This window comes from Podarcis liolepis, assembly GCF_965112155.1.
Source record: "Podarcis liolepis genome assembly, chromosome: 2".
NCBI lineage: Eukaryota > Metazoa > Chordata > Lepidosauria > Squamata > Lacertidae > Podarcis > Podarcis liolepis.
The window spans coordinates 2324954-2350186 of NC_139555.1; the positions used below are offsets into that span (position 1 = coordinate 2324954).

The following is a 25233-nucleotide window of genomic DNA, read 5'->3' on the forward strand; positions in this document are numbered from 1 at the left end:
GTGACCCAGAACAACAACAACAGGGGTGGAGGTAGTGAATTCATCCCTGCAGCCCCCCACTTTCAGATTACTTACCCTTCAGGCATTTGCTACCTGGTTTAAGTGGGACCTCCAAAGGCCTGATCTGCTTTGAACCAAAGGGACTGGGCTGACAAAAACCATATTTGACCAAAACCAATCAAATGTGCCTGGATAGCTCAGCTGGGCAGAGCATGATGCTGGTAATGCCAAGATTGCAGTTGTGTGGGACAGCTGCATATTCCTGCCTTGCAGGGGGTTGGGACTAGATGATCCTCAGGGTCCCTTCCAACTCTACAGTTCTATAAAATAACCTTCCACTGACCAGTGCAGGTGGGGGAGGTAAGGCTCAAGGTTTGCTCTCATCTGTAACGCCCTCTCCCATCAATGCAACGCAGCTTCACACTCAAACTTAAAAAAATAAAAATTAAAAATCTCTTTTTTAAAGGTAAAATACTGACACCTAACAAGATACATGGGCTTATTGCTTGCCATAAGTCTAGACATTCTGGGGAGGCCTGCATTTATTTACAATCTCGGGACTGGATTGTCTGTGTGCCTTACCCCGCTTTCCCGGCTTCTGTGAATGCAGGAGCCTTATTAATAGCTCTAACATAGCACACTTCATCTCCAAAGCACTTTAGAGAGTGAGAGAGAAATAGAGAGTATAATTAATTAATCATTTAATGCTTAGCAGCACTTAAACTGCACGCAGCTCTCCACAAGCGCACAGGCACACAAAGCGCAGCATAGACGTTAAGCCCTTTGGCGTACTTAACTCTCTCCCCGGTGCCAGCTAAGGAGAGGGCTGGGAAGACTCAGCTCCCTGGGCGCCTGGGTTATGCCTGTGTGCTGCATCCTGCTACAAAGAATTGGCTAGATCTGTGTGGTCCTTTTATGTGTGTGCTTTTAAAAAAGAAAACAAATATATTCAGGCATAAAGGTTGCAGCTTGCCTGGTGGGGGCACACAGACCTCTCTTGGACCCCACTTTCCCTTCTGACATTCACTCCAGAGTGCATCTGCCCCCACCCCACAAATCATGCATGATCCCAGAAAATTTCCCGCCCATGTTCTTTTCACATATGTTCTGCTTTGCCCCATTTATGTTTCCGTTATGTGTCGCTTTCATAGACCTAAAGGCCACCTTTGACAGTATCCCAAGAAACTGTCTATGGGAGAAATTAGAGAGATGGGGCATAGATAGAAGGCTGTTATGGCTTATAACTCAATTACACCACGGGTCGTCAGCTAGAGTGAGACTCACACCGGCGGGAAACCTATCCAACGAGGTCCCAGTAAATAGAGGTGTGCGCCAAGGCTGCATTTTGGCCCCACTCCTCTTCAACTTGTTTATTAGCGATATGAGGCTCTTTCTGAATGAGTCTCAAGCCAACATTCATGCCCCCCGCCTAGCTGATTTTCGCTGCCCTCTGCTTCTATATGCCGACGATGCAGCGATCCTTTCCTACTCTAGAGTCGGTTTATGCAGAGCTCTAAAGATTTTTGGGGCCTACTGCAAACTTAACCATCTGACTATTAATCATGGGAAATCTAAAGTCCTGGTCTTTACCAGGTATCGGAAAATTTACAGCTGGAAGTTAGATGGAGTCCAACTAGAACAGGTTTTCAAATTTAAATACTTGGGAGTCTTTTTTCACTACAACCTAAGCTGGAAGCCACAGATTCAGTATCTACTAAACAAAGGGAAAACAATACTCTATACTCTACTCCAATTTTTTGTGGCCGACAGAGCCTCCCACATCAATTCTGCTTTGAAGGTATACCACGCGAAAGTGGTTTCCACCCTCTGTTATGCTGCCCCACTCTGGGCCCCAGGGTCCAATTTAACATCGCTTGGGACATTGCAGAATCAGTTTCTCCGTCGCCTCCTGAAACTCCCCATGTGTGTGAGCAACGCAGCCATACGTCTGGAGTTAAAGATTACATCATTGGAGACCGTCATCTGGAAGCGAGTCTTTGGCTACTGGCTGTCCAGCTGGCATAGGCTTCCCGACCATTACCTTTTTCAGTGCCTCTGGCGAGATGACTTTGTCAATCCGTGGGTAGGAAAAATCCATGCCAAACTTCTGAGCATCGGAATTTCCCCAGCGGACTCCTTAAAGATGAACTTACGCTCAGCCAAAAGCCTTATTGAGCAAAGATTAGCAGACATTGAAAATCAACACAACCTCGCCGGGGGTGGGGGTGTCTGCTCCCCCAGGTATCACGGAATAACCCCACCACTCGGCCTTCCATCATACATGTCATCTCTTTCATCTGTACCACACCGACTTGCATTTATTCGTGCAAGGTTCAATGTCCTTCCATCGAACCTGCTGAGCCACAGATTTTCCAAGGGTTTGGTGTCTCCGCTATGTGTGTGTGATGGGAAAACTGTCGAATCTCTTCCACATATAATGTTCAACTGCCCCCTACACAGCATAGCCAGGACTAAATTCCTAGGTCCTGCTTTACTGCGCTTGGTTAGCAGGCCTGTTGAGTCACACGCCGCACTACTTTTGCAGGATACAGATCCTTCGGTAACTCTGCAGGTGGCGAGATTCCTGAATGCGGTTATCTCTCACACAAAAACAACCAAAAAACAACAACAACACCAAAACTAATCGGACAGTTACGATGAGAGTGCATGTCGGTCCTCGTCTTCAGTTTTCCTTTTTCTGTGATCCGTCCCTTGGAGCTCTTCGTGCCCCAAGCTGTTATTTGGCTCTGCTCATTGACCCCCCCCCTTGCATCGTGGTGTCCACCCTCTGGGGTCGAATATATCGGCCCTTATGCCCCTGAGCTTTTATGTTTGTACATATTTTATGGGCTAATAGCCGTAAATAAATAAATAAATAAATAAATAAATAAAATATAGATCTAGGAGTCTTGGTTGACCATAAACTTGACATGAGCCAACAGTGTGACGCGGCAGCTAAAAAAGCCAATGCAATTCTGGGCTGCATCAATAGGAGTATAGCATCTAGATCAAGGGAAGTAATAGTGCCACTGTATTCTGCTCTGGTCAGACCTCACCTGGAGTACTGTGTCCAGTTCTGGGCACCACAGTTCAAGAGGGACACTGACAAACTGGAACGTGTCCAGAGGAGGGCAACCAAAATGGTCAAAGGCCTGGAAACGATGCCATATGAGGAACGGCTAAGGGAGCTGGGCATGTTTAGCCTGGAGAAGAGGAGGTTAAGGGGTGATATGATAGCCATGTTCAAATATATAAAAGGATGTCATATAGAGGAGGGAGAAAGGTTGTTTTCTGCTGCTCCAGAGAAGCGGACACGGAGCAATGGATCCAAACTACAAGAAAGAAGATTTCACCTAAACATTAGGAAGAACTTCCTGACAGTAAGAGCTGTTCGACAGTGGAATTTGCTGCCAAGGAGTGTGGTGGAGTCTCCTCCTTTGGAGGTCTTTAAGCAGAGGCTTGACAACCATATGTCAGGAGTGCTCTGATGGTGTTTCCTGCTTGGCAGGGGGTCGGACTCGATGGCCCTTGTGGTCTATTCCAACTCTATGATTCTATGATTCTACCCCCGATGGCAGCCTCATTTCCTGTCATGGTGTTTTCTGAGTCTCAGATGGAATTCTGGATTTGTTGTAGTTTCTGAGTCACCTTCAAAGGTAGCCCTAAGTAGAGCACATTGCAGTAGTCCAAGCGGGAGATAACCAGAGCATGCACCACTCTTGTGAGACAGTCTGCAGGTAGGTAGGTTCTCAGCCTGCCCTGCATACCAAATGGAACTGGTAGACAGCTGCCCTGGACACAGAATTAACCTGTGCCTCCATGGACAGCTGTGAGTCCAGAATGACTCCCAGGCTGCGTACCTGGTCCTTCAGGGGCACAGCTATCCCATTCAGGACCAGGGAGTCCTCCACACCCGCCTGTCTCCTGTTCCCCCAAAACAGTACTTCTGTCTTGTCGGGATTCAACCTTAATCTGTTAGCAGCCATCCATTCTCCAACCATTTCCAGACACTCACACAGGACAATCACTGCCTTCACTGGTTCTGATTTAAAAAGAGAGGTCATCCACATACTGATGAACACCCAGCCCAAACCCCCTGATGATCTCTCCCAGCGGCTTCATAAAGATGTTAAATAGCATGGGGGAGAGGACAGAACCCTGAGGCACCCCACAAGTGAGAGCCCAGGGGTCTGAACACTCATCCCCCAACACCACTCTCTGAACACAGCCCAGGAGGAAGGAGAGGAACCACTGCTTAGCATTGCCCCCAGCTCCTCTAGACAATCCTGAAGGAGGTCATGGTCAATGGCAAGGGTCAGCGAACTTTTAAGCTGGGGGCCGGTTCACTGTCCCTCAGACCTTGTGGGGGGCCAGACTATATTTTGAAGGGGGGGGAAATGAATGAATTCCTATGCCCCACAAATAACCCCGAGATGCATTTTAAATAAAAGCACGCATTCTACTCATGTAAAAATATGCTGATTCCTGGACCGTCTGTGGGCCAGATTTAGAAGGCAATTGGGCTGGATCCGGCCCCCAGGCCTTAGTTTGCCTACCCATGGTCAATGGTGTCAAAGGCCACTGAGAGATGCAGCAGAACCAGGAAACAGCTTTCCCCTCTATCCCTAGCCCACTGGAGATCATGGACCAGTGCAACCAAGGCTTTTTCAGTCCCATGATAAGGCCTGAATCCTGATTGGAAGGGATCCTAGTGGTCTGCATCCTCCAGGAGTTGTTCAGCCACTGGAATTTAGTTCAGCTGCTCCCCTGGGATGTTAGCTGATATTGCCCACACACCTTTGAGCATATTTTCATAACCAGGAGGGATAGAATCTTGATTTAAAAGAAGAAGGAGTGATGCCATGGGTCACATCTGGCTCTCAGCCTGGCAGTTTCCTACTCCTGCTCTTGCCCCAGAGTGTTTGCCCTGAATTCTAAATCTCTGGACCCAGATGGGGCATCCTTCCTAAATCTCTGGAGCTATAATAACAGTAATAATAATTTTATTATTTATACCCCGCCCACCTGGCTGCCATCTTTCCTAATCATGAGGAACAGCATTTGCTGTATAAATTACCTTACACTTCCTACGGTATCTCAGTTAGGCCTTAAATAGGCACTGGTGTGGGTTGTTGCTCTTGTTTTTGGTGATATGTAAATTTTATTTCAACTTACCAGTAATTGGCTTATCAATAAATAAGTTGACAGCCCTAAGGGAGGGAAATAGAGCCTTCTGATTATGCAGTCTCTCATCTGTCCTCTTAGTCGTCTGCGTGTGGACATGGAAAGTGACAAATTGGAGGAGGGTGTCATTCTCACTCAAGCATGCTCAGAGAACATGTGCGCACTTCAGAGAACACTAGTGAGTGTGTGTCTTGTGTGTCTGTGTGTCAATGTGTGTGTCAATGTGTGGAGTGCTGGCAGAGAAGAAGAGAAGAATGATGATCTGTCTTCAGGAGTCCTTGATTGTTAGTGCATATTTTGCCTGTAATTCATCCTTCTTCTTTTGCAGAAAATAGTGACTGTTTTCCTTGAAAAAACTGACCCAGATCTTAAGTAGCAGAAGTGAAGCAAATCTAAAGCAAGGTGCCTCTGCCTCTTTTGGTGGTGTGTGTGTTACATTCTTCCTCTTCCACCCCCCACATCCTCATGGTCAGAACGGCCCCTGATCTTCTGCAGAGGCTTTATGAGGGGCTGGAGGGGTCAGGAAAATCCCCTTGCTCAAGCTTCCTTCTTCTCTTGCTGTTTGTGATGCAAGCTAGCATTAATGATGGTGATACTGAGCTGTCATACAGTTATGGAGAAAGGCTTTAAAGTGCACCACACACACTACATGGCTGCAATCCTATAACTTAGGTTCAGCTTGTACAATTATAGTTGATTCAGAGGCCTTGTGCAAGGAACCTACTTTTCCCAAAGATTGGGCTTTCTACACTAAGGAAAGTGATGGGAAAATATCCTGGAAAAGGTAGGATAGCTGCCATTAAGATGGATTTGGCAGCATCAAATGGCTGAGACTGAATTTAGAGAGTCTGTGTACCACCAAAATGCACATGTCTGCAGCATGGACTGTAATTTGCACCTCCCAGTGACCTCAGAAGCTCATGCAATGAGAAAGCTGCAGTTATTCGGTCAGTGACCAGTGTGTTGGCTGCCATTTTCCCCAGCAGTTGCCTTTCGTGCACCACATGGGTGCCTTCTGCAGACAGCAGGGAACACATTAAACTTTCTGCAATGTTACTATAGGTGTGGAGGGGAAGGAAAGGTGGATCTGATCTTTCAGCTGCCACCAGCTTGATCTTTGTTTGACTCTGGGCTGTGCTCCGCTTTCGAAGACCAGGTGAAGAAGTCACTTTTGCGTATGGCGTTATGCAGCTCAGTCTTTGAGTGGCAGTTGGAAGATACCCCACATGTTTCTCAGTCTGTATCTATGCTGACTTCCTCTATCCTACAAATTGGCTTAATGGCTGATTTGTCTCTCCAGAGAACCTGGGAGGTGGGGATCTGTCTATGAAACAAGTGCCAGCTAGAGGCCTCCTAACCAGTTGTAGCTCTAAGGCAGGAAATGCCAACCCAGTGCCCTCTATAACATGTGCTACAATTCCCATAAGCCCCCACTAGTATGATCAGTGGTCAGGGATAAGTGAAGTTGTTGTCTGTGGTATCTGGGTGGCACCATCTTGACTTCCTCTGCTCTAGGGTTTGGGTGGGTTCAAGGTGTCCTCAGAAGATTGATTTTAAAATGTGGGAGGCACTGCTTCTCACTTTGACATCAGACACACCTCCCATTGGAATATGGAAAGTCACTTAATTTACCGGTTGGAAGAAAGGGAACTGTCTTATGCTCCTTCTGCCCACCCTCCCCCTACACTTGCAGTAAGGTTGTCACTGGCAATATCATGAAAGAGCACAAACCAGGGATGCAGAACCTGTTGCCCTCATGATGTTGTTGGCCTCACAAATTCTGCCAGCCCCTACCAGCATGGCCAATTGTCAGGGTTGAAGGGAGATGTATTTCAGCAACATCTGGAGGGCCATAGATGTCCAGAAGGATATGCTGTGCTCCAGGAGCTGTCTGTTTACGAATGCTACCCTTGTCTCCTACTGAGGTCCATCCTAAACAGGTCTTCTTTGGGATGTCTCTTTGCAAAGAGAGCTGTCAGTCTGGGCACTGAACCTGGGGCACACCATAAAAAGGCTTCTACTGCACCAGTTTTGAGGTGCAGAGAGGAGGGACGGCAGGCTGCTGAGCAGGTCCACTGTCAGTCTGCTCGTACGCACATGTTGCATTAGTTCAAGGCGGTTTGCAGATAGATGGTGAATACACTGCACCCAAACAAGAAACCAAGATCTCTGAGTGTAAAAACAACCCAGAACCAGCAGCAGATAAATCAGGCCAGATGGTTACAATATTAGACTAAAAAACATTTTAATCTCACACTGTGGCAACATTAAAAACACAGGCGCTGATTTAAAATGCCTTAGTGTAAATAAACATTTTCATCTGCTGCTCAAAGGGAATTTATCAGAGCAATTCACAGCTATTTAGATCTAAGTAGATACCCTTTGAAAAGAGAATTACGTTTCCTCAGGGGTTGTATTTCCTTATATTGGCAAGGGTATTTGGCCCTCACTGGTAATGGTGGTGCTGCTGCCTCGATTATTTGACACCAGCTTTCAACTGGTAGTTGGCAGACAGAGCCAGCCTGGTGGTCCCCTGGTCTCAAGCCCCCCTCCAACCATGGGCTTAGCTCACGGGGTCATCTTTGACTTAACACCATCTCTCAGCCCACAGGGTTGTCTCAGGGATATACGGAGGAGAACTGTGAAAGCCATCATTGGGTACCTTGGTGAAAAGGCATAGTATGAACAGAACAAAATAAAGAAAAGTCACATCCTGTGGCTTTGTAGTTGCTGTACATTTATTGCCTGTCTCTCTACCCATTTTGCTATATTTAAGTGTTTGGACAAAAGTGGTTCTGAGTGCCTAACGCCCCCACCCCTCTCCCACTCTTTTTTCTTATAGATCCGAAGACGTCGCCCAACTCCAGCTACCTTGGTCTTGAGCAGTGACCAGTCATCTCCTGGTGAGAGCCAAAACATACTCATCCATATTTTGGGGTGTCTCACTAGTTTGTGGGAGCAGCTTCAGAAATAAACAAGGAGACCTTTGTCACAGGGGCTGTTGCACTGTTGAGCCATTTTATTGGCCCAGAAGATGCCCTTATGGATCCCTAACATATACCTTGCTCTATCATGGGCAATGAGAACTGTTTTCTTGGCCAATTGTTCCCCTGAAGGGCATGTTATATGTAGGGCTGCCTCTGAAGATGGTTTGGAAACTTCAGCTGGTGCAGAATTCAGCGGCTATGTTGCTCCATGGGGCTAGATGGTTTAAGCATATTATACCAATCTTGGCCCAACTGCACTAGCTGCCAATTAGTTTCTGGGTCTGATTCAAAGTGTTGGTTTTGACCTATAAAGCCTTAACCAGGTGATGACTGCAATAGCTGAAGACTGCCTCTCCCCATATAAACCAGCCCAGACCCTGCAGTCATCACCTGAGGCCTCCTCCAAGGCAGGTCCGGAGGGTGGCAGCACAAGAATGGGCCTTCTCTGCAGTGGCTCCCCGTCTGTGGAATTCTTTCCCCAGGGAGCCTTACCTGGTGCCTTCGTTATACACCTTTAGGCGCCAGGTGAAAACATACCTCTTCAACCAGGCCTTTGGCTGACTGACACCCTTTTAAATGTGTTGTAGGGGGATTATTATTATTGGTTCTTATTTTTTATTATGTATTGGGGGGTATTGTATTTTTATGTTACGAGTCACCCTGAGCTCTACAAATGGAAGGTGGTATGCAGATTTCATAAATAAATAAAATGTTGCAAGGTGTTTGTTGTTGGCCTGTGTCTCCCTGCTGGTTTTTTGAGAGGTCTTCTTCTTTTTTGGCAATCACTCATAGCTGAGTAAGATGGACCTAGTGCAGGAAGGTGGACAACCTACAGCCCTAGGGCTGCATGGGGCCTTCAGCTGAAATCTGTTACCTCACCCTGCCCTCAATAGTTTAGGACCAGGCTCTTTGAAGGACCTCCTGTACCCATATGCAGCTACCTGGACTTTAAAATTGGTCTCAGAGGTCTTGCTCACGTTTCCTTTCATCAAGATCTATTAAACTGGCAGTGACTAGAGACAGGGTCTTCTCAGTGTTGGCTCTGCACCTGTGGAGCTCCCTCCCGAGGGATACATGCAGCTTCTTTCTACCACAGTGCTATGAAACACCCTCCCTGGGGCAGTGTCTTGCCCCTCTTGATTTCTTTCAATTGAGTTTTTTACCTGTTTTTCTTGTGGAAGGGTTACATGTTTTGTGGAGGTATTGCCTGCTTTTTGTGCATTTTTGGTTTTTATTTTGCAATGTGTGTTCAGTATTTTTTGACTGGTTCTTTGTGGGGGGAGAGATGTGGGTTCTGAGCATCACCAACTTTTCTTTCTGTGAAATGGGCATTTTGTGATGCTCTCAACAGTTTTTTCTTAGATTTCCACGTGCCCCCCTCTCCAGGTCCAGAATGTTTGCCCTCCCCCATCATTCTTGCACATTGGAGCCCCAAGATGCTTTTGATAAATTTAGGAGAGACCCTCCAGAAAGTGACTTTTATGGCTGAGTGGGGATTTGAACCCTGGTCTCCAAGGTCCTAGTCCAGTCCTCTCACCACTACGCCACAGTGGGTCTCTGGATATCCCTTGTGGGTTGCTGTCCCAAAGACAAGAGTGGGAAAATCCAGCTGAACTGGACAAACAGGAAAGCATCTTCTTTCTTAGCAGGGAGCAGCATCTCTGGGAAAAGACCTCACTTGTCTGTGCAGGCCTCTCCTTCCTTTCCCTTTCCTGTCAGTCTCCCACAGCTGCAGCCGGCCTGCACAAGACTTGACAGTCTCAGTCTCTGGTTGCATTCTCTGGCTTTTCTTGCCTGCTGGATAATTGACCGCCTGTCTGACCTGTGTTTCTCGCTGCTTCCTTGTCTGTCTGAATATTTAGGAAGTTGTCATGGCAGATTGTTGATTTGCAAATAACGCTGAGAGCAAGCAATAGTCAGCAAGCCACGACATCTTTTTGTTGGTGGGGGAAGGGAGGGTGACTGGAGAAGCCTCTGGTGCCAAAGGGGGCATTATTTTCTTAGATTAGGAGCTAGGAGGAATCTGGAGTTCAAAGCTGGACAACACTGGGATTTTAATGGGACTCATCTTAATGCTGGCTCAGTTGGTTGGAGCGTGATGCTGATAATGCCAAGGTAGCAGCTTTAATCCCTGGACGGGACAGCTGCATATTCAGGTTGTACCAGATGATCCTCAGGGTCCCTTCCAACTTCTACGAATCTGTAAGGACAGCCTGTGTAGATGACACCTCAATGGAGCTCAGTGGCAGAGCCCCTCTTTTACGTGCAGGAAGTCTGTGGTTCTACTCCTGGCATCTCCAGGCAGGGCTGGGAAAGGGAGCCTGTCTGAAGCCCTGGAGAACCGCTGCCAGTCACCAGGCCTGATGTCTGGTTTGGTGTAAGGCAGCTGCCTCTGGTCCACTAGGATTATATTGGGGTCAGAATGGATCACAATGACAGGACTGATCCAGGGAAATTTTGTACTTATTTGAATGCAACACCTGCCCCCTGCCGCCCCAGTGTGGGGGCCTATCGTCACCTTCATGGGGTAAGCATGGATTACTAAGGCGTGTTGAATTTTTAGACTTTCAAATTCCAAGAATGAGGGGTGCTAAAAAGTTGGGGAATTCAAAATATATTTTGCTTAAATTAATTATTCTTGCTTGATAAGTAAAAAGTGTGTGAAATTGCATAGAAATCATTAACAATGATTGCCAAGTACTTGCAGTTATATTATTAATTAATTAATTAATTAGCATTATCTGACATTTTCAGAAGGTAAAATTAAATTTCTTTGGTTGTCTGAAAGCAGTTTATGTGTTTCTTCATCAAACATAGGCTTATGAAGTTAACTGTTGTCCAATCATAAAAATAATAGCAAATTTTAATTACTCACATCCAAAAACATATTTTTAAGACCACTCACTGAATAAATTTATCAATCTCCCATTCCCACCATCCTTCTGAGTAATACCCCTCCCCACCTATATAGAAGGATCTGGCAACTTCTGTTTCAGTGTATCTGAAGATGTGTGGATGCACACGAAAGCTCATACCAAGAACTAACTTAGTTGGTCTTTAAGGTGCTACTGGAAGGAATTTTTTTATTTTAAATTTATAAAAATTCAGTTTTACCTCTAAAACAACACACCCAAATAGATGACTACGTTTGACTCTGCAACTGGAGACCCCTCCATGGATGGAACTGCCAAGATGCTCATGTTCACCCTTAGAAGACCTCTTGGACCAATCCATTCTGTAAAGGAAAGTGTTGCTATCCCATTAAGGACACTGGCTCCCTCTAGCAAGCTGACAAATGTCAGCGACATTCTGCTGAGCATGGCAGACTTGGTAAAAGCAACCTCTCTTAGATGATCAAATATGATCGAGTCCCTCCAGGACTCCTAAGGACATAGCATATTCCTAAAATCCTCAAGATTTTGGTGCCCCAGAGCGGGAAATGGGCAGCACTGTTCCAGGAACAGCCTTGCTATACTTTTTACTGGAGGGAAATATGCTTTGGCCTAGAGGGAGCTCTGTTTGAGCAGTCTATGAAAGATATCCATCACAGAATAAGGATGCATGGCAACATGGTTATTTCCAAGATGTCCAAAGCAAAAAACATTGCACTGTATTGCTTAGGTGCTGGTGCAGCCACTGATGCCAGCTGGCTGAGCTGACATCATGGCATGGCAAGTCCATAAACATAGCAATTGCTCAGGGAGAAAGAATGTCTGTAGTTCAGGTTCTATGAGGGAGCTTGGCTGAGCTTAAAACCCCTCGCATACAGAAGGAGCGGATACCTGTGGACCTCCAGATGTTGCTGGGCTCCCATCAGCCCTAGATCAATGTTCAAAGGTCTATGAGAGTCACAATCCAGCAACATCTGGAAACCACAGGTTCCCCACTCCTGCTCTAGGGACAGGAGCACTTGTCTGAGAAAGAGGAACCTGAGGATAGTGGATCTTCTGGACAAAGGCAATGAAGAATTGAGGTGAGAAGGGGCCGACGAGAGAGGGAGCTCTGAGGAAGTGCTTCAGGTTAAGATGGGCTGCAAGGAATTGGAAAAGGGCACAGAAGGAATGCCAAGGGAGGTGGCCAAGGGTTAGGGTGGCTGACATAATAAGGAGGTATCCAAGGAAATAACTTCAGTACGGTGCCTTGGGACAAGAGCAGCTCAGCATTCTTGGCAGGCAGGAAAGGGAGGAAGCCAAGAAGGGCCCAGTCTCTGTTTTGTCTTTTTAGATACCCCCCCCCAAAGGTCCTGCAAGGCAATTCTTGGCAAAATTGATAATATGGCATAACTGATCTATAAAACCCTCAACCATGAAAGTTCATGAGGCACAATACCTCTAAATCTAAGTGGCTTTGGGGCTTCAAGGCTTCAGAACAGGGGTCCTCAAACTAAGGCCCGCAGGCCAGATTCGGCCCACCAGGCTCGTCAATCCGGCCTGCCAGCCAAAACGCCACGCTGTGCGAGGACTGACAGAGCGGGCTCAGATTTGCTCCTCTCTGTGATGAGGGGAGACGCATCTCCTCGCCTGCTGGATTTCTGCCTGTGGGCAGCCGTGACTAGACACAATTCTTATGTTCTTAGTGCTTATGATATTATTTTGGCTTTCTGGAGGACTAGATGAATTGCTGTGTGTGTGTGTTTATTTGGATTTATATCCTGCCTTTCCTCCCCAAGGAGCTCAGGGTAGATTTATATACAGTATATACCGTATTTTTCAGTGTATAAGACGCTCCCATGTATTTTGAGGGACTCCGATTTAATTAAATTGGGGAAAAGATCTATCCGTGTATCAGACATCCCCAAATTTTGGACATTATTTTTTCAGGAAAACAACCTAGCCTTATACATGAAAAATACAGTATATGGAATAGTCTGTGATGTTTTGGATCTTTTTAGCTGTGGTATGTTTGGACCGTAATCGGGTTGGGTTTTTTTTCTTCTTTTTCTTCTTGTCTTTTTAACATTTTTTCAAGTTGTGTTTAAACATTTCTTGTTACATTGCCCAGAGAGCCATGTTACAGGGCAATTAATGAATAAGTGAATGTAAGTGCATGTATTGTATTGAGCAGACGTATAGCAGCCAGAGGTCCAACCTTCCATCCTCCCCAAGAGGGAGGAAGCTTGGGATTCACAGGAACTCTGCTTATACAATATTGTATTAAACAGCTGCACAACATGGATAAAATGCAACTGGTGGTGATTTCTACCACCCCTGATTAAACAAAGTCTAGCTATCAGATTTCTGTCTCACATACTGGTGTTAAAATGCACATTGTTCTACCCGGACACTGAGGTCCAGCGCCGAGGGCCTTCTGGTGGTTCCCTCATTGTGAGAAGCAAAGCTACAGGGAACCAGGCAGAGGGCCTTCTCGGTAGTGGCGCCCGCCCTGTGGAATGCCCTCCCATCAGATGTCAAAGAGATAAACAACTACCTGACATTCAGAAGACATCTTAAGGCAGCCCTGTTCAGGGAAGTTTTTAATGTTTGATGTATTACAGTATTTTAATATTTTTTTGGAAGCCGTCCAGAGTGGCTGGGGAGGCCCAGCCAGATGGGCGGGGTATAAATAATAAAATTATTATTATTATTGTTATTATTATTATTATTATTATTATTATTATTATTAGGAGCTGTACTAGGGCTTATTCTCTCTCTCTCTCTCTCTCTCTCTCTCCCTCCCCCCCCCCCCATTCCTGCCTCCCCACTCTACTTGTTGGATTGTTTCTGCAGTATTATTTGAGATACGGAATGCTGGTGGTGCTGTGGTCTAAACCACTGAGCCTCCCTGCAATGTTGCTCTATCCCAGTTGCTGCCAACCTAGCAGTGGAAAGCACACCAATGCAAGTAGATAAATAGGTACCACTGCAGCAGGAAGATAAACAGTGTTTCCATGCGCTCTGGTTTTCATCATGGTGTTCCGTTGCGCCAGAAGCAGCTTAGTCATGCTGGCCACATGACCCAGAAAGCTGTCTGTGGACAAACACCGGCTCCCTTGACCTGAAAGCGAGATGAGTGCCGCAACTCCATAGTCGCCTTTGACTGGACTTAACCATCCAGGGGTCCTTTACCTTTTACCTTTAATTGTTTGAGATACATTATTGCTTTTCCTAGTTGGGTTGAGCTCCTGTATATTTAACAGTGCATGACAGGCAGAAGCCTGCTAAATGTATTCTTCATTCATACCTGGGGGGGGGGGATCTCTTTGTTTTCTGCCTGCCATGCAGCTAAATGCACAGGAACACTCCTAGGAAAAACAGTTCACATCTATGATTGTTACAGGCATTTTGCAGCTACATGACAGGTAGAAATTCAACAAAATTCATCATATTTTTTTCAAAATATAGTCTGGCCCCCAACAGTGTCTGAGGGACAGTGAACTGGCCCCCTGTTCAAAAAGTTTGAGGACCCCTGCATCAGAATGACTTCTGTGGTCTTCCTATTAGAGGACCAGGGAGATGGATTTTGTGTGTTCCAACTGAGACCCTCATGGGAGCACCTGCATGCTTTAGGGCTAAGTAGAGCTGCCTATTGCAAATGTTTGTTGAATACCACCATGTGTATAGAAACTAGCCCACTGTGCAAAGATAAAAGCACACTGGGTGCCCTCTGGCTGGAAAAGGTTCCCCACTCCTGTCTTAGGAAATGGGGCAGCTGATAATACAATATTCATTTGCATCACAAATCAGGAAAGTAATCAACACAGCCTGGGCAGGCATGACCTTAGCTGCCTTCCCACTCTGCTGGAGTGGGTGGGGGTAGGATGTTATGAACATTTGCATGCTATTTCATCAAGAAGGGTTACACACACGTGTCTGTGTGTGTGTGTGTTGATTGCATCAAGAAGGGTGACACACACGTGTCTCTGTGTGTGTGTATGATTTGGCAACAAAAAGCAGTTAAATTCCTCTAGCTGCATAGAATCATAGAATCATAAATTAAAGCTCTTTTATCTCAAGGCTAAGCAGCTCCCTGGAGCTGATAAGTGAACCCACTTTATTCTGCTGGTAATTGCTCAGTCTCCTTCACTCACTGCTTTGCATCTATGATACTCTTTTAGAAACACAATGGAGGGAAGAAGGGCTTTGAATATATCACTCAGTAAGGAAGGTTCTGTGCTCCATCTCTTAGCATGAAAGGGGTCGGCCTCAGCAGTTGTGAGTCATGCTTCATCAGCCAGGAGAAAATATCCTCCTCGGAGAGATGGAAAGTGGCAAGAATGAATTCAAAGGTGAGGGTGGGTGGACTACCTCTGCTATGCTGGCCCCCCACCCCACCAGTCCTGGATAACTCCCCACCCTAACTTTTTTCATTTCAGCACCACAATACATTTTGCTGCTGCCATTGTTAAACAACTGGCATTCAGAAAGCCATGCCTGTCTACTTCAGATCACAAAGATATCAGCCAGTAGATCCAGAACAACCTTCTGGCCACCCCTGATTTAGATGGCTATGCCTTCAGTCATACATTCAGGCTAACTGGCCTTTTCCCAGCCCTTCCAGCACCCTGGAACAAGGTGATTTGTGCCACTGATGTGCCTATCTTTCTATACAGCGGGGGGGGGGGGGGGACGAGGGACATCCATGGATCTCCAGACATTACTGGACTATGACACCCATCATCTCTGACCATTGGCCATGCTGACTGGGGCTGATGGGAGTGGGAGGGCTACACTCTCCCACCCCTGTAATATAAGCTGTAATATAAGGTGTATTGGACTTGTTCACCATAATGAGCCAATTTCTCCTACTACCTGGAGCCAGCCCTGCTTTGTGGGAAGTTCTACCTGGAGCCAGCCAGCCAAGTTCATTTTCAAAGTTAAGAGAAAGGTGATTTGCTTATGCTTGCTTAAACAAGCTGCACATCAGATGTCTCAGTGGTCTTATGTTCGCAGGAATGCAAGGAAAAGCTAGTTTAGGCAATCTTCCTGTAGAGAAGGAATAGGGAACTTGTGGCCCTCCAACTCCCATCCGTCCCAGCCAACATGGACATGGGCGATGGGATTTGTAGTCCCGACACATCTGGAGGGCACCAGGTCCTTCATCCCTGCTGTAGAGCTTGTCTGGCAGTGCCTTCTCCTAAAAACACCCTTGATTGCAAGATTATCATATGACTGTGAGTGCCAATCATCCTGGGCTAGACTGAATTTTCCTCCCTGCCAGGAATGCTCATTTGAGAACAAAAAAATGCTGGGGTTGAATGAGGCCCCAAAAAAGGCTTTCTCTGCCTTTTTATGGGAGTTGCAAATGCAAACTAGATTAAACTTGCTCTGTGTTATCATCTAGCACATCTAAAGTGCGAGTCTTCTTCCTACCACGCAAAGCAGATTGGCTGAGAGAGAGAGAGAAAATGCTGCAGTCTTGCAAGCACACAACACATGCGCCTGTATCATGCTCTGATTACGGTTTCCACACAGTGTTTCTTCAACTCCCTCTCCTGACATAAACCAGCATCCCCCCCTTCTGCCAGGAGGCACCTGTGTTTGATCTTCAAATGGAGCAGAGATAATCTGAAAGCCAAGAAATTACACGCTCCTCTTTGCGAAATCCAAAACCATCCCTTCCTCTGAGGCCCAACAGCCACAGCAGCAGAAAAGAAGAAAATGTGTTTGTTAAATGGGGGGGGGGGAGAGAGAGAGAGTATGCCACTGTATGGAGTCGCTGCTACAGTGCACATAAATATTGAATGCTGTGCTGAGCCCCCTCTGGTAGCATAATATGAAGTCAGATCTCAGATGGAGGATATGTATAAACAGGTTCTGTTTCTGAAGGAGCAATTCTGAAGGCTAAACTCAGGATCTCTGGTTTCCAGGGTTGGGTCTTTTTGCCTGAAGATGGAATGTAGCTTTTGTAAGGCAGTAGAGATGCTTTGGAAGTTCCTGGCCAGTATAAATGCATGCTTATCCTTCACCAGGAAGCAGCAAGTTATTAGGTGGATTACTCAGTAGATTTCCCCTTTAAATGCCACATCTGTCTTCAGCCTGAGTGAACAGGTGGGGGTGGGGTGGAGGAAAGACATGGACTGTCCAGATAGCCAAGACTGGTCCCTTTCCCCTTCCTGCCCCACACCACCAGCCCATACTCTTCTGATGCCAATGGAAGCTGGCCTTCTGCATGGCCAGGGGCAGGGAGAGCATCCCTCCTTGCAGCAGAGGCGGATTTAGGGCCCCACACCTAGGGGGCGCTGCAGGGCATTGCAACCAAGACATAGTGAATTGAGTAGAATGGAAGGTGAGAGGTGGGGCGGGGGGAGGCTCTGAATTTTGCAGAAGGTGCCACTGAAATGTGAAAGACCCAAGTCCTTCCCTGTTGTCAGCACTGGATTAAGATACAGTGAGGCCCCAGGCCATGTGGAGTTTAAGAAGTCCGTAGTGGTGCTAAAATCAATGCTATTTTTGGTATATATTTTTGGTCCTATCAGAACAATTGTGTCTATTTTAGAGTCTCTTTCCCCAGTTTCCTTTAATTTTTTAAAAAGCCAATTATGTAAGACTTGAAATTCAGTAAAAATGTCAACTTAGTGTAAGTTTTACTCAGCATAGACCCACTGAAATTAATGAACATATGACTTAAGTTAGGGTTATTCATTTCAAAAGGTCTACTATGAGTAAAATTTAGCTGAATGCAAACCCTCATATTTAGAGGTCATTCATAGTCTGAGGCCCTAGCCTGTTGTTTGCTTAGGTTGCCCATAAATCTGCCACTGCCTTCACTCCCTGGGAGTGGGCTGTTTTTCACTGCAGCTGCAGTACAGGAGAAAGGGTTAACCCTCCCTCATGCACCATGATTTTGAGCCTAATCTCCACCCCCACCCTGCCTCAGAAAAGTGGGGGAAGGTACAATTAATGCACTCACAATTCTTTTATTCTTTTAAGTGTCCATTCAGACCCTTTTCTCCATCAAATTCTCTATATTGCTTCTGGGCAGGTTTGCTTAACACTGCAGTTGTGCAGCGTCTTCAGACGTTGTAGGGGTTCTTGTGGCTCAAAACCAAAGAGACAGTTTTTATGAAACACATTTTTCTCCATGATTATTCCTAAGCCTGTATATCTCACAAAAGGTGTATTTGTAGCTGACTTTATAAAAGAAAAAGTGGCACAGTTCAGATCATTGCTGAATGGGCCGTGCCCTCTGGCAGACTCTGTTTGGGTTAAGTCCCATTCCCTTACAATCTGTTTAATCCTGCTTGGTGTCTAGTAGCATGTTGGAGCTGTGAGTTTCTGGGATCCTGCCGGAATGGTTTCTGGTCTGCTGGAGTTACAGAAGGGGAGCCTGGTAGTCCAGCAGTGTTCTAGTTCCCATGACAACACCCTCTTACGTTTCCTGGGTGACAGAGCCGCTCCAAATTAGGTACCCTGTGTGGTGTGTGAAATATTAGAGGCTGTGTCAAATGTTTGCCTGTTTAGCTTTCTATTTAGCAAAAGTCATGCTTTTGAAGGGGAAGATGCATCCTGAACACACCTATAATGTTGAAGTCATGGAGGGTAAATGAAGCAGCCCTCAGGAAGTATTGCCCTTATTCCTAACACATTGTTGTGCACCAACACTATCTCCAAGCAGTGCAAGATTCCAGGGGTTACAGCCGTTTACCCAGGGTTCGTGTTTCCTTTTGGGAATGAGGCATGGCAGAGACTGTGGTGTCTTTGTGATATAAGGCTTCTTTAAGCATATATACAACCTGAGCCTACAATGGAGGGGTTCCCAGCATCAACACCCCAAAGGGGTATTGTTTCTTTGATAGCTGCAACCATGGATTCAAGCAGAAATCAGCCATGTCTCTCTGACCCTCTGCTTGCTCCTTTTTCCTCTCCCTCACATCACACAAAACTAAACTCTGAACTCTGGGTTTTGTTCTTATCACTAGCTCATTGCTGGAGGAGGGACCCCACCCATTTGTCACCCACAGTGGCTTAGAGTGGGGGGGGCTGAGGGGTGTGTGGCCTGGACACATTTTGGGGAGGGGGTGCAACTAGGTACTCCCATGATAGGCTCCCCCATTGGAGCCTGGCTCTGGTGGGCGAGGGAGCTGCCGAGCCAGTTTCCTTGCTCCCGGCTGCAGTCAAGCCTGGGGGTGGGGTGCAGGAGAGTCAGCCACAGTGCTGCTTACGTGTGTGCCTGGCTGCAGCTCCACTCCTGGGTCAGGTCTGATGTTCGGATTAGTGATGTTCAGATCTAGTATTCAGATGTCTTTTTCCACCTACCTCCTGTGCTGGGTAAAACTGATTAGCGGATGAATTGGCAGGAAATACCTCTTTGGGCCCAATGAGGGAAATATTTTCTGTATTGATTTTATATTGTTTTTTATTTTTTGGTTAAAAGTCAAAAGCAATGCTCAGTCAGTCCTAATTGCTTGTTTGCACATTCATCAGTCATTCTTTTCCATTTCTCTGACTAGGCATTCTCAGACCCATTGGGCTCCTGAAGAGAGTTGCAAAGCTCCGCAAAGGCCTGTGGTCCTGGGCCTCAATCAGCAGCTTGAGCCACAGATAACCCTAATCCCAAAAAGTACTACAACAAGGAGAACCATAGAAACACAATAAATTGAAATGAATTTAATGAGAAGCAATTTAATCCATAAAATGAAACATTCCAAAAGTTTAATGAGCCACATTATAGCAACATTATGGAAGAACTCCACTCAATACCCTCTGAGAATCCCTGGGAGTTTTCTCATTCATGCTATCCTTCCCCCAAATAATCCTGGGAATTGTAGTTTGCCCCTCACAGAGCTGTAGTTCCCAGCACCACTACACTATAGTTCCCAGGATTCTTGAGGATAAGCAGTGTCCTTTTGTGCATGATTTTCTGGGGGGCAGCTAAGGGCGTTACTTGCACCTATTTTGAAACAAGTGAACCAGGTTTATCTCCTGACTGATTTGGTGACTCTCCCTCGCTTGCCAAAATTATGCCCCCTTCATCGTGGCATGATTCTGTCTGCTTCTTTATTAACGTATTGCTCTTTTTCCCCTCCCTTGTGTCTCCTCGCCACACATACAAATCTTTCTCTCCCAGAAATTGATGAAGACCGGCTCCCCAACCCTCTTTTGAAGGTATGTATAACTTCTCCAAGGGGTGAGGAACTGAAGTCCAGTTTCATTTATCCAGCAAAATTGGGTGCTAAAGTATGTCCTGGATAGAGCCATTTCAAGCTGCAGATACAGTTTTAAGGCACCCCCAGTGAAAATTCTCCATGCACATAGACAAATGAAATGCCAGTGAAAAGGTTCTCCCTGGTGTGCTAGCTTTCTATGTGAAGAGGATGGGGGGGGGGGGTTTGTTGGCAAGCATTGACACAGGCAACCTTCTCTCCCCCCCCCCTGCACCTAGTCCAGGAAAAGGCTTCATTGCTTGATCGTATAGTAAAGTGGTATTTATTTAACATTAATTTGGGGAGTGAGAAAGAAAGAATATTATCTTTCTAAGCCAATCCAAGTGCTTGGAAGGGTGCCTTCTGATCCTCACCAAAAGTCTTGCCATCACCACCAGCTCCACCACCTAATGCACATCCTTTCATTTCAGTTGGTAATCCTATAAGTCTTCAGAAGAGCTACTGATCTCATGGCAGGAGGACAGAGGGAGCATTTGCCACTGCTGCTCCTCTTCTTTGACTTAAGCAGTGGCTTGAAGGAGGGTGTCGTGATGGTGCTGGTGGCAAGATCTGGTGCGGATGGGTAGGGGGGAGCTAACACTTCTTATCTCGTTTGGATTTTAATCTAGCCAGGGGAAAATTCCTGGCCTTGAAATATTTCCTAATGTGACAAGTTTTAGGAGCTGCTAAAATTCTTCTCCAAATGCAGAGAGGTTCACCAGCACCTTCCACCTCCTACTGTCAGCTGATGGGCATGTGGGGCCTCACCTTGTACCATCAAAGGAGTAATCCAGAATGCACCTTAAGTTCCCAAATGTTCCTTTGAAGCCCCACCCATAACCACCTCACACCTGATGCCATAAATGATGTCAGGTGTAAGATGGGCTTCCACAGAACAGTCTCACAAGTCAAATGGGGAGGCCTGGCAATTTGGCCCATGTGCCCACAGGCTGCTCACCCCTGCTTTAAGAGCCCCATAGTGAGTAGAAAGTCAACAGCTGCTGGTTTTCCTGAGATGAGACTGCAGTGAATGGGAGCACTTGCCACATCATGCCTCCATGGGAGTGGACAAATCAGGCACAATTTTTGGTTTGAATCTTGAAGGGAGGGGCTGCAGGTGGGGAGGGACTTCTTCTGGCAGGTTGTTGCTATGTAGACTAAAGGCACCTGCCCACCAGGCAGTGGCACTTTCTCTCCAGATGGACCAGGCCCCTCGGAGAAGAGAGGCTGCATTTTGAGAGGCCTTGTTCCCACTGAGCATCTTCTCTTTCATTCCTGAACTGGCAGGATCCAGATTCAGGACATAGCTAAAGTTTTGCTCCAGAGTTTCCACCTAGGGGCTCATCAGGTATTTTCACCTCTCCCCCCACCCCCACCTTTCATTACAGCCAGGAATGTCGATGTCTCCAAGGCAGAGGAAGAAGGTTTCTCGCACCACCCCCACCATGAAAGGTAACAGTGGCTGCAGTTTAGGGACTAGTTGACTCCAAGTGAAGGACCCTTAATGGTTCCTGCCACTGAGCATGCATGAACATGTTGCTTCACTCTGGGAAGGAATGGAGGTTTTTCTTAACTTCGTACGGATATTGGCAGTGCTTTGAAAGCAACAAGCTCTCTCGCTGCTTTCTCCCGCTCTGAAAGGCTTGGCACAATGTCTTTCTCTGCACTCTAGAGAAGATCAAGAGTGCTGTCAGTGAGGTTCTGTGCAGGATAGGCTAAACCCCTGCGTCTTCCCCACTTGGAGATGGGGGAGAGCGTTGGGGCTTACAGCCACAGCTCCTTCAAATGGCAGCATGTTTCACCCCCGTAGTATTTCCCCCTTCTCTTTGTGAGGTAATGGCAGGGTCAGAAGCCAGCACAAGTTTTTGTCTGGCTGTCTATTGACTTGCTTGCTAAAAGCACTGAAGGCCCACAGATGGAATGGCTGTTTTTTCAAAGGTGTGCATGCACATGCGCACACACAGACACACTGCTATGTCCCTTGCTTGGCAGTATCCCAGGAATGCCATCCTGTAATTAATGACATGGTCGTTTAAGAGAGATTAGGATTTATTTTTAAACAAGCATCCTCCAATTACAGGGCTGGAAGGTACCTTCAAAGGTCATCCAATCCATTCTGTTCCCCCCAACTGGTCTTAAGCCCATTTGCACGTAAACAGCCCTAGGCAGATGCTTCTCCCAACCTATTTTTACAAATGCTCATTCATGGCATTGCTCCAGAATGTCCAACTCTTAAAGACGTGATCTACACCCATGGAAGACCCACACCTCCCCCCCAGTGGGTCTGTACCAATTTAAGATGGATCCCTGCATGTAGAACAGTTGCCAACCTGATATCCGCTTGTAGTGAGGGTTTTAGTTATTTTTCACTCATGCAAACCTGCGCACTCCCATTTGCAGTTGAACATTCTGAAGTGCCCACAAAGATGTCCTGTGTGATTCTTCTGTCCTTGTGGATGGGTTCTAAGTTGTCTTTGTGTTTTCCCATCCACAATTTTCTTCTTTCTTTCTGACTAAATGTGTCTGGTCCCCCCTCCTCCTCCTGCAATCTTTCCTCATAAATTTTACATTGATCCACTTTATCTTTTGCATTGCTCTACATTCCCTCCAATTTGCCCACCCTGCTATTTTTTAAGCCTTGCAGAGCACAATTCTCAGGCTGTGACAGAGTCACAGGATCCATTTTGGAGCACAGAGAGATCAGGGTTGAAAGAGGAACAGGTTCCATAACTAGAGGTCATTATGACTCGTGGGTGATGGAGAAATTCTGTTTTCCAGGAAACAGGTTCAAGTTCTGACAACCAGGATTCAAGGTCAAATATTCATATACTAGTTGGAAAGAAGAAAGGTCATTAGGCATTGGGTCAAAAAGGGTGATAATGGCACTGACAGTGTGCTCCTATGCATATCTGCACAGAAGTGAGTCCTCCTGAGTTTAGTGGAACTTACTCCCAGGTAAAGTATATAAAGGAGCCCAGGGGTAGGAAGCGTGGAGTACAGGAAGTGGTTTAGAACACTGTTCTTCAACCTTGGGGGATTGTAACTAACAAAGTCTTTCTGTTGGCACATCTCCACAATGGGACTTTGCCTCCCCCACATCTAAATCCATTATGTGGTTTACCCCAGCCCTCTGGAACAAATTGCACAGGGGGCAGGAGAGGAGAGGAGAGGGAGAGAAAGTCCTGGTACACAGGCAGAAATCATTGCACCAAAGGGACCATTTCATTGGCCACAACCCTGTTGTCATTGGCCACAACACCTTCCTTCAGTTCCCAAGTCATCAAAAGCCACTGCCTACTGGTAGCTGAATGTTTCTCAATGAACAGCTCTCCTTTTTTACAACTGGGCTTAAAAAAATTAAATGTGTGCACAGGAAATTGTCCCAGACTCTTTAAATTTCATATTTTTCATGAGGTTTTCTTCCTCCCCTCCTCCCCCTTTCAGAGCTCCAGCTGATGGTTGAGCACCATCTCTGCAAGCAGCAGGCGGATGAGGAGGATGTCAGCACTGGGAGCCAGGAGCCACACAGTCCAAGCTGCTGCCCTCATGCCAACTCAGAACCTGGCCACAGTCCTGGGAGTTGCCCTTTGGCCCAAGCGCATGCTCAGCTGGGCATTCAGCAGGGGGAGCCCATTGGCCTGGAGGAACGTGAGTATGTTTCAGTCAACTAGAGGCATTAACCCACTTTTCCTAGCTAGCATGGGTGAAGGGAGTTGTCGTCCAAAACATCTGGAGGGCATCAGGTTTATGAAAGTTAGCCTACATTTTATGCTTTATTTTAGGGTTATCATATTTAGAAGAGCAAAAAAGAGGACACATTTGCCAACTTCTACTTTTAACAATGGATAACTATGACGACCTCATTTTATGTACCCATGAAAAAGAGAACATGTCCTGGAAAAAGAGGACATATGGCAACCCTACATTTTATCCCATAGAACTCAGTGGGGGCATAGAGGTCTTTTCTGATTTGTGCAGCCCTTTATCTGCATAGCACCACTCTGGAATCTGTTGTTGTTGTTGTTGTTAATTGTCCATGTAATATGATTGGTCCATGACAGCCTATGTGAAAGCAAGCTGTGCATTAACCCGGTGCTGCTGCAGATCAGGCTAATAGCCTGTGCGTGTGGCAGGGCACTCTTCTCCCCCACACTGCAGCAGGCAGCCTGAATGCAAAGTCATGCCAAAAAATCCTTTGTCTAATAAGGAGATCAAACAGTGGCCTCTAGCGGCTGTAGTTCAAAATGATAGCTGAGCTTTGCTTGAGTCCTCTGTGGGGGGGGGGGGGAGGCCTTCCTGGAGGGAAGCGTTTTGATCCACTCCCTGTCTTGATAAATGATTTATCAGGGATGTTCTCTCTAACAAGCTCTGCCCAAGCCCCTTGTCAAATATTCATAGTGTGAGCGTGTCCTGCAAAGTGCTGCGGCTGGATGATGGGCTCAAAACAGCTGTGGTCTCCCCTTTGACATTTCACAGAAGAGGGAAGATGGCGGCTCCTGTTTTCCATTATAAACAGGACTTCAGAGTGCAGCAGGGAACAGACAAAAAGAGCAAACTGCTTCCCTAGAGACTTGTGTCATGTCCCACCAAGGGTTGTGAGTGGGGTTCTCCCCCAACACTAAGCTCAAGTAATGTATGTTTTATTATTTCCCTTGGTTGAGAACTCACAGCTTTTGAGGAGTATGCTATGGGAAGCTGTCATTCAAAGTATAACAATTGGAACTTCAGCCAGGGCCAGCCTAACCGTAGAGTCAGGCTAGGGGTCTTCCTCAGCTTTCTCTTGGAGACGATTGCCTGCACCTCTGGAGGAATGGCACCCTTGGCAGAGGCTTAGCTGCTGGGCTGAAATTGCCCTTGTCATTTCCTGGGGATTCAACCAAGAGCCACCTTGATCTCTCCCAGCTACCCTGGCGCACAGGCACAATTGTAAGCTGGAGGAAGTAAAAAAAGTGGCAGGCATTTGACCATGTTTCTCCTAAT

At 46.5% G+C, this 25233-nt stretch overlaps 2 protein-coding genes across 3 annotated transcripts in view; both read left to right on the plus strand.

The window, feature by feature from the left end:
* Positions 1–25233, plus strand: part of LOC310699149 (histone H2B 5-like) — a 960349-nt gene that overhangs the window by 705284 nt on the left and 229832 nt on the right. The window lies entirely within an intron of this gene.
* The window catches only part of PPP1R1A (protein phosphatase 1 regulatory inhibitor subunit 1A), a 69236-nt gene that overhangs the window by 35545 nt on the left and 8458 nt on the right, over positions 1–25233 (plus strand). For both annotated transcript variants that reach the window (XM_083486751.1, XM_083486752.1), the window contains exons 2-5: positions 8027–8087; positions 20178–20215; positions 21642–21705; positions 23698–23901. In XM_083486751.1, the coding sequence (XP_083342877.1) occupies positions 8027–8087; positions 20178–20215; positions 21642–21705; positions 23698–23901 (367 nt within the window). The remainder of the gene's footprint in view (positions 1–8026; positions 8088–20177; positions 20216–21641; positions 21706–23697; positions 23902–25233) is intronic.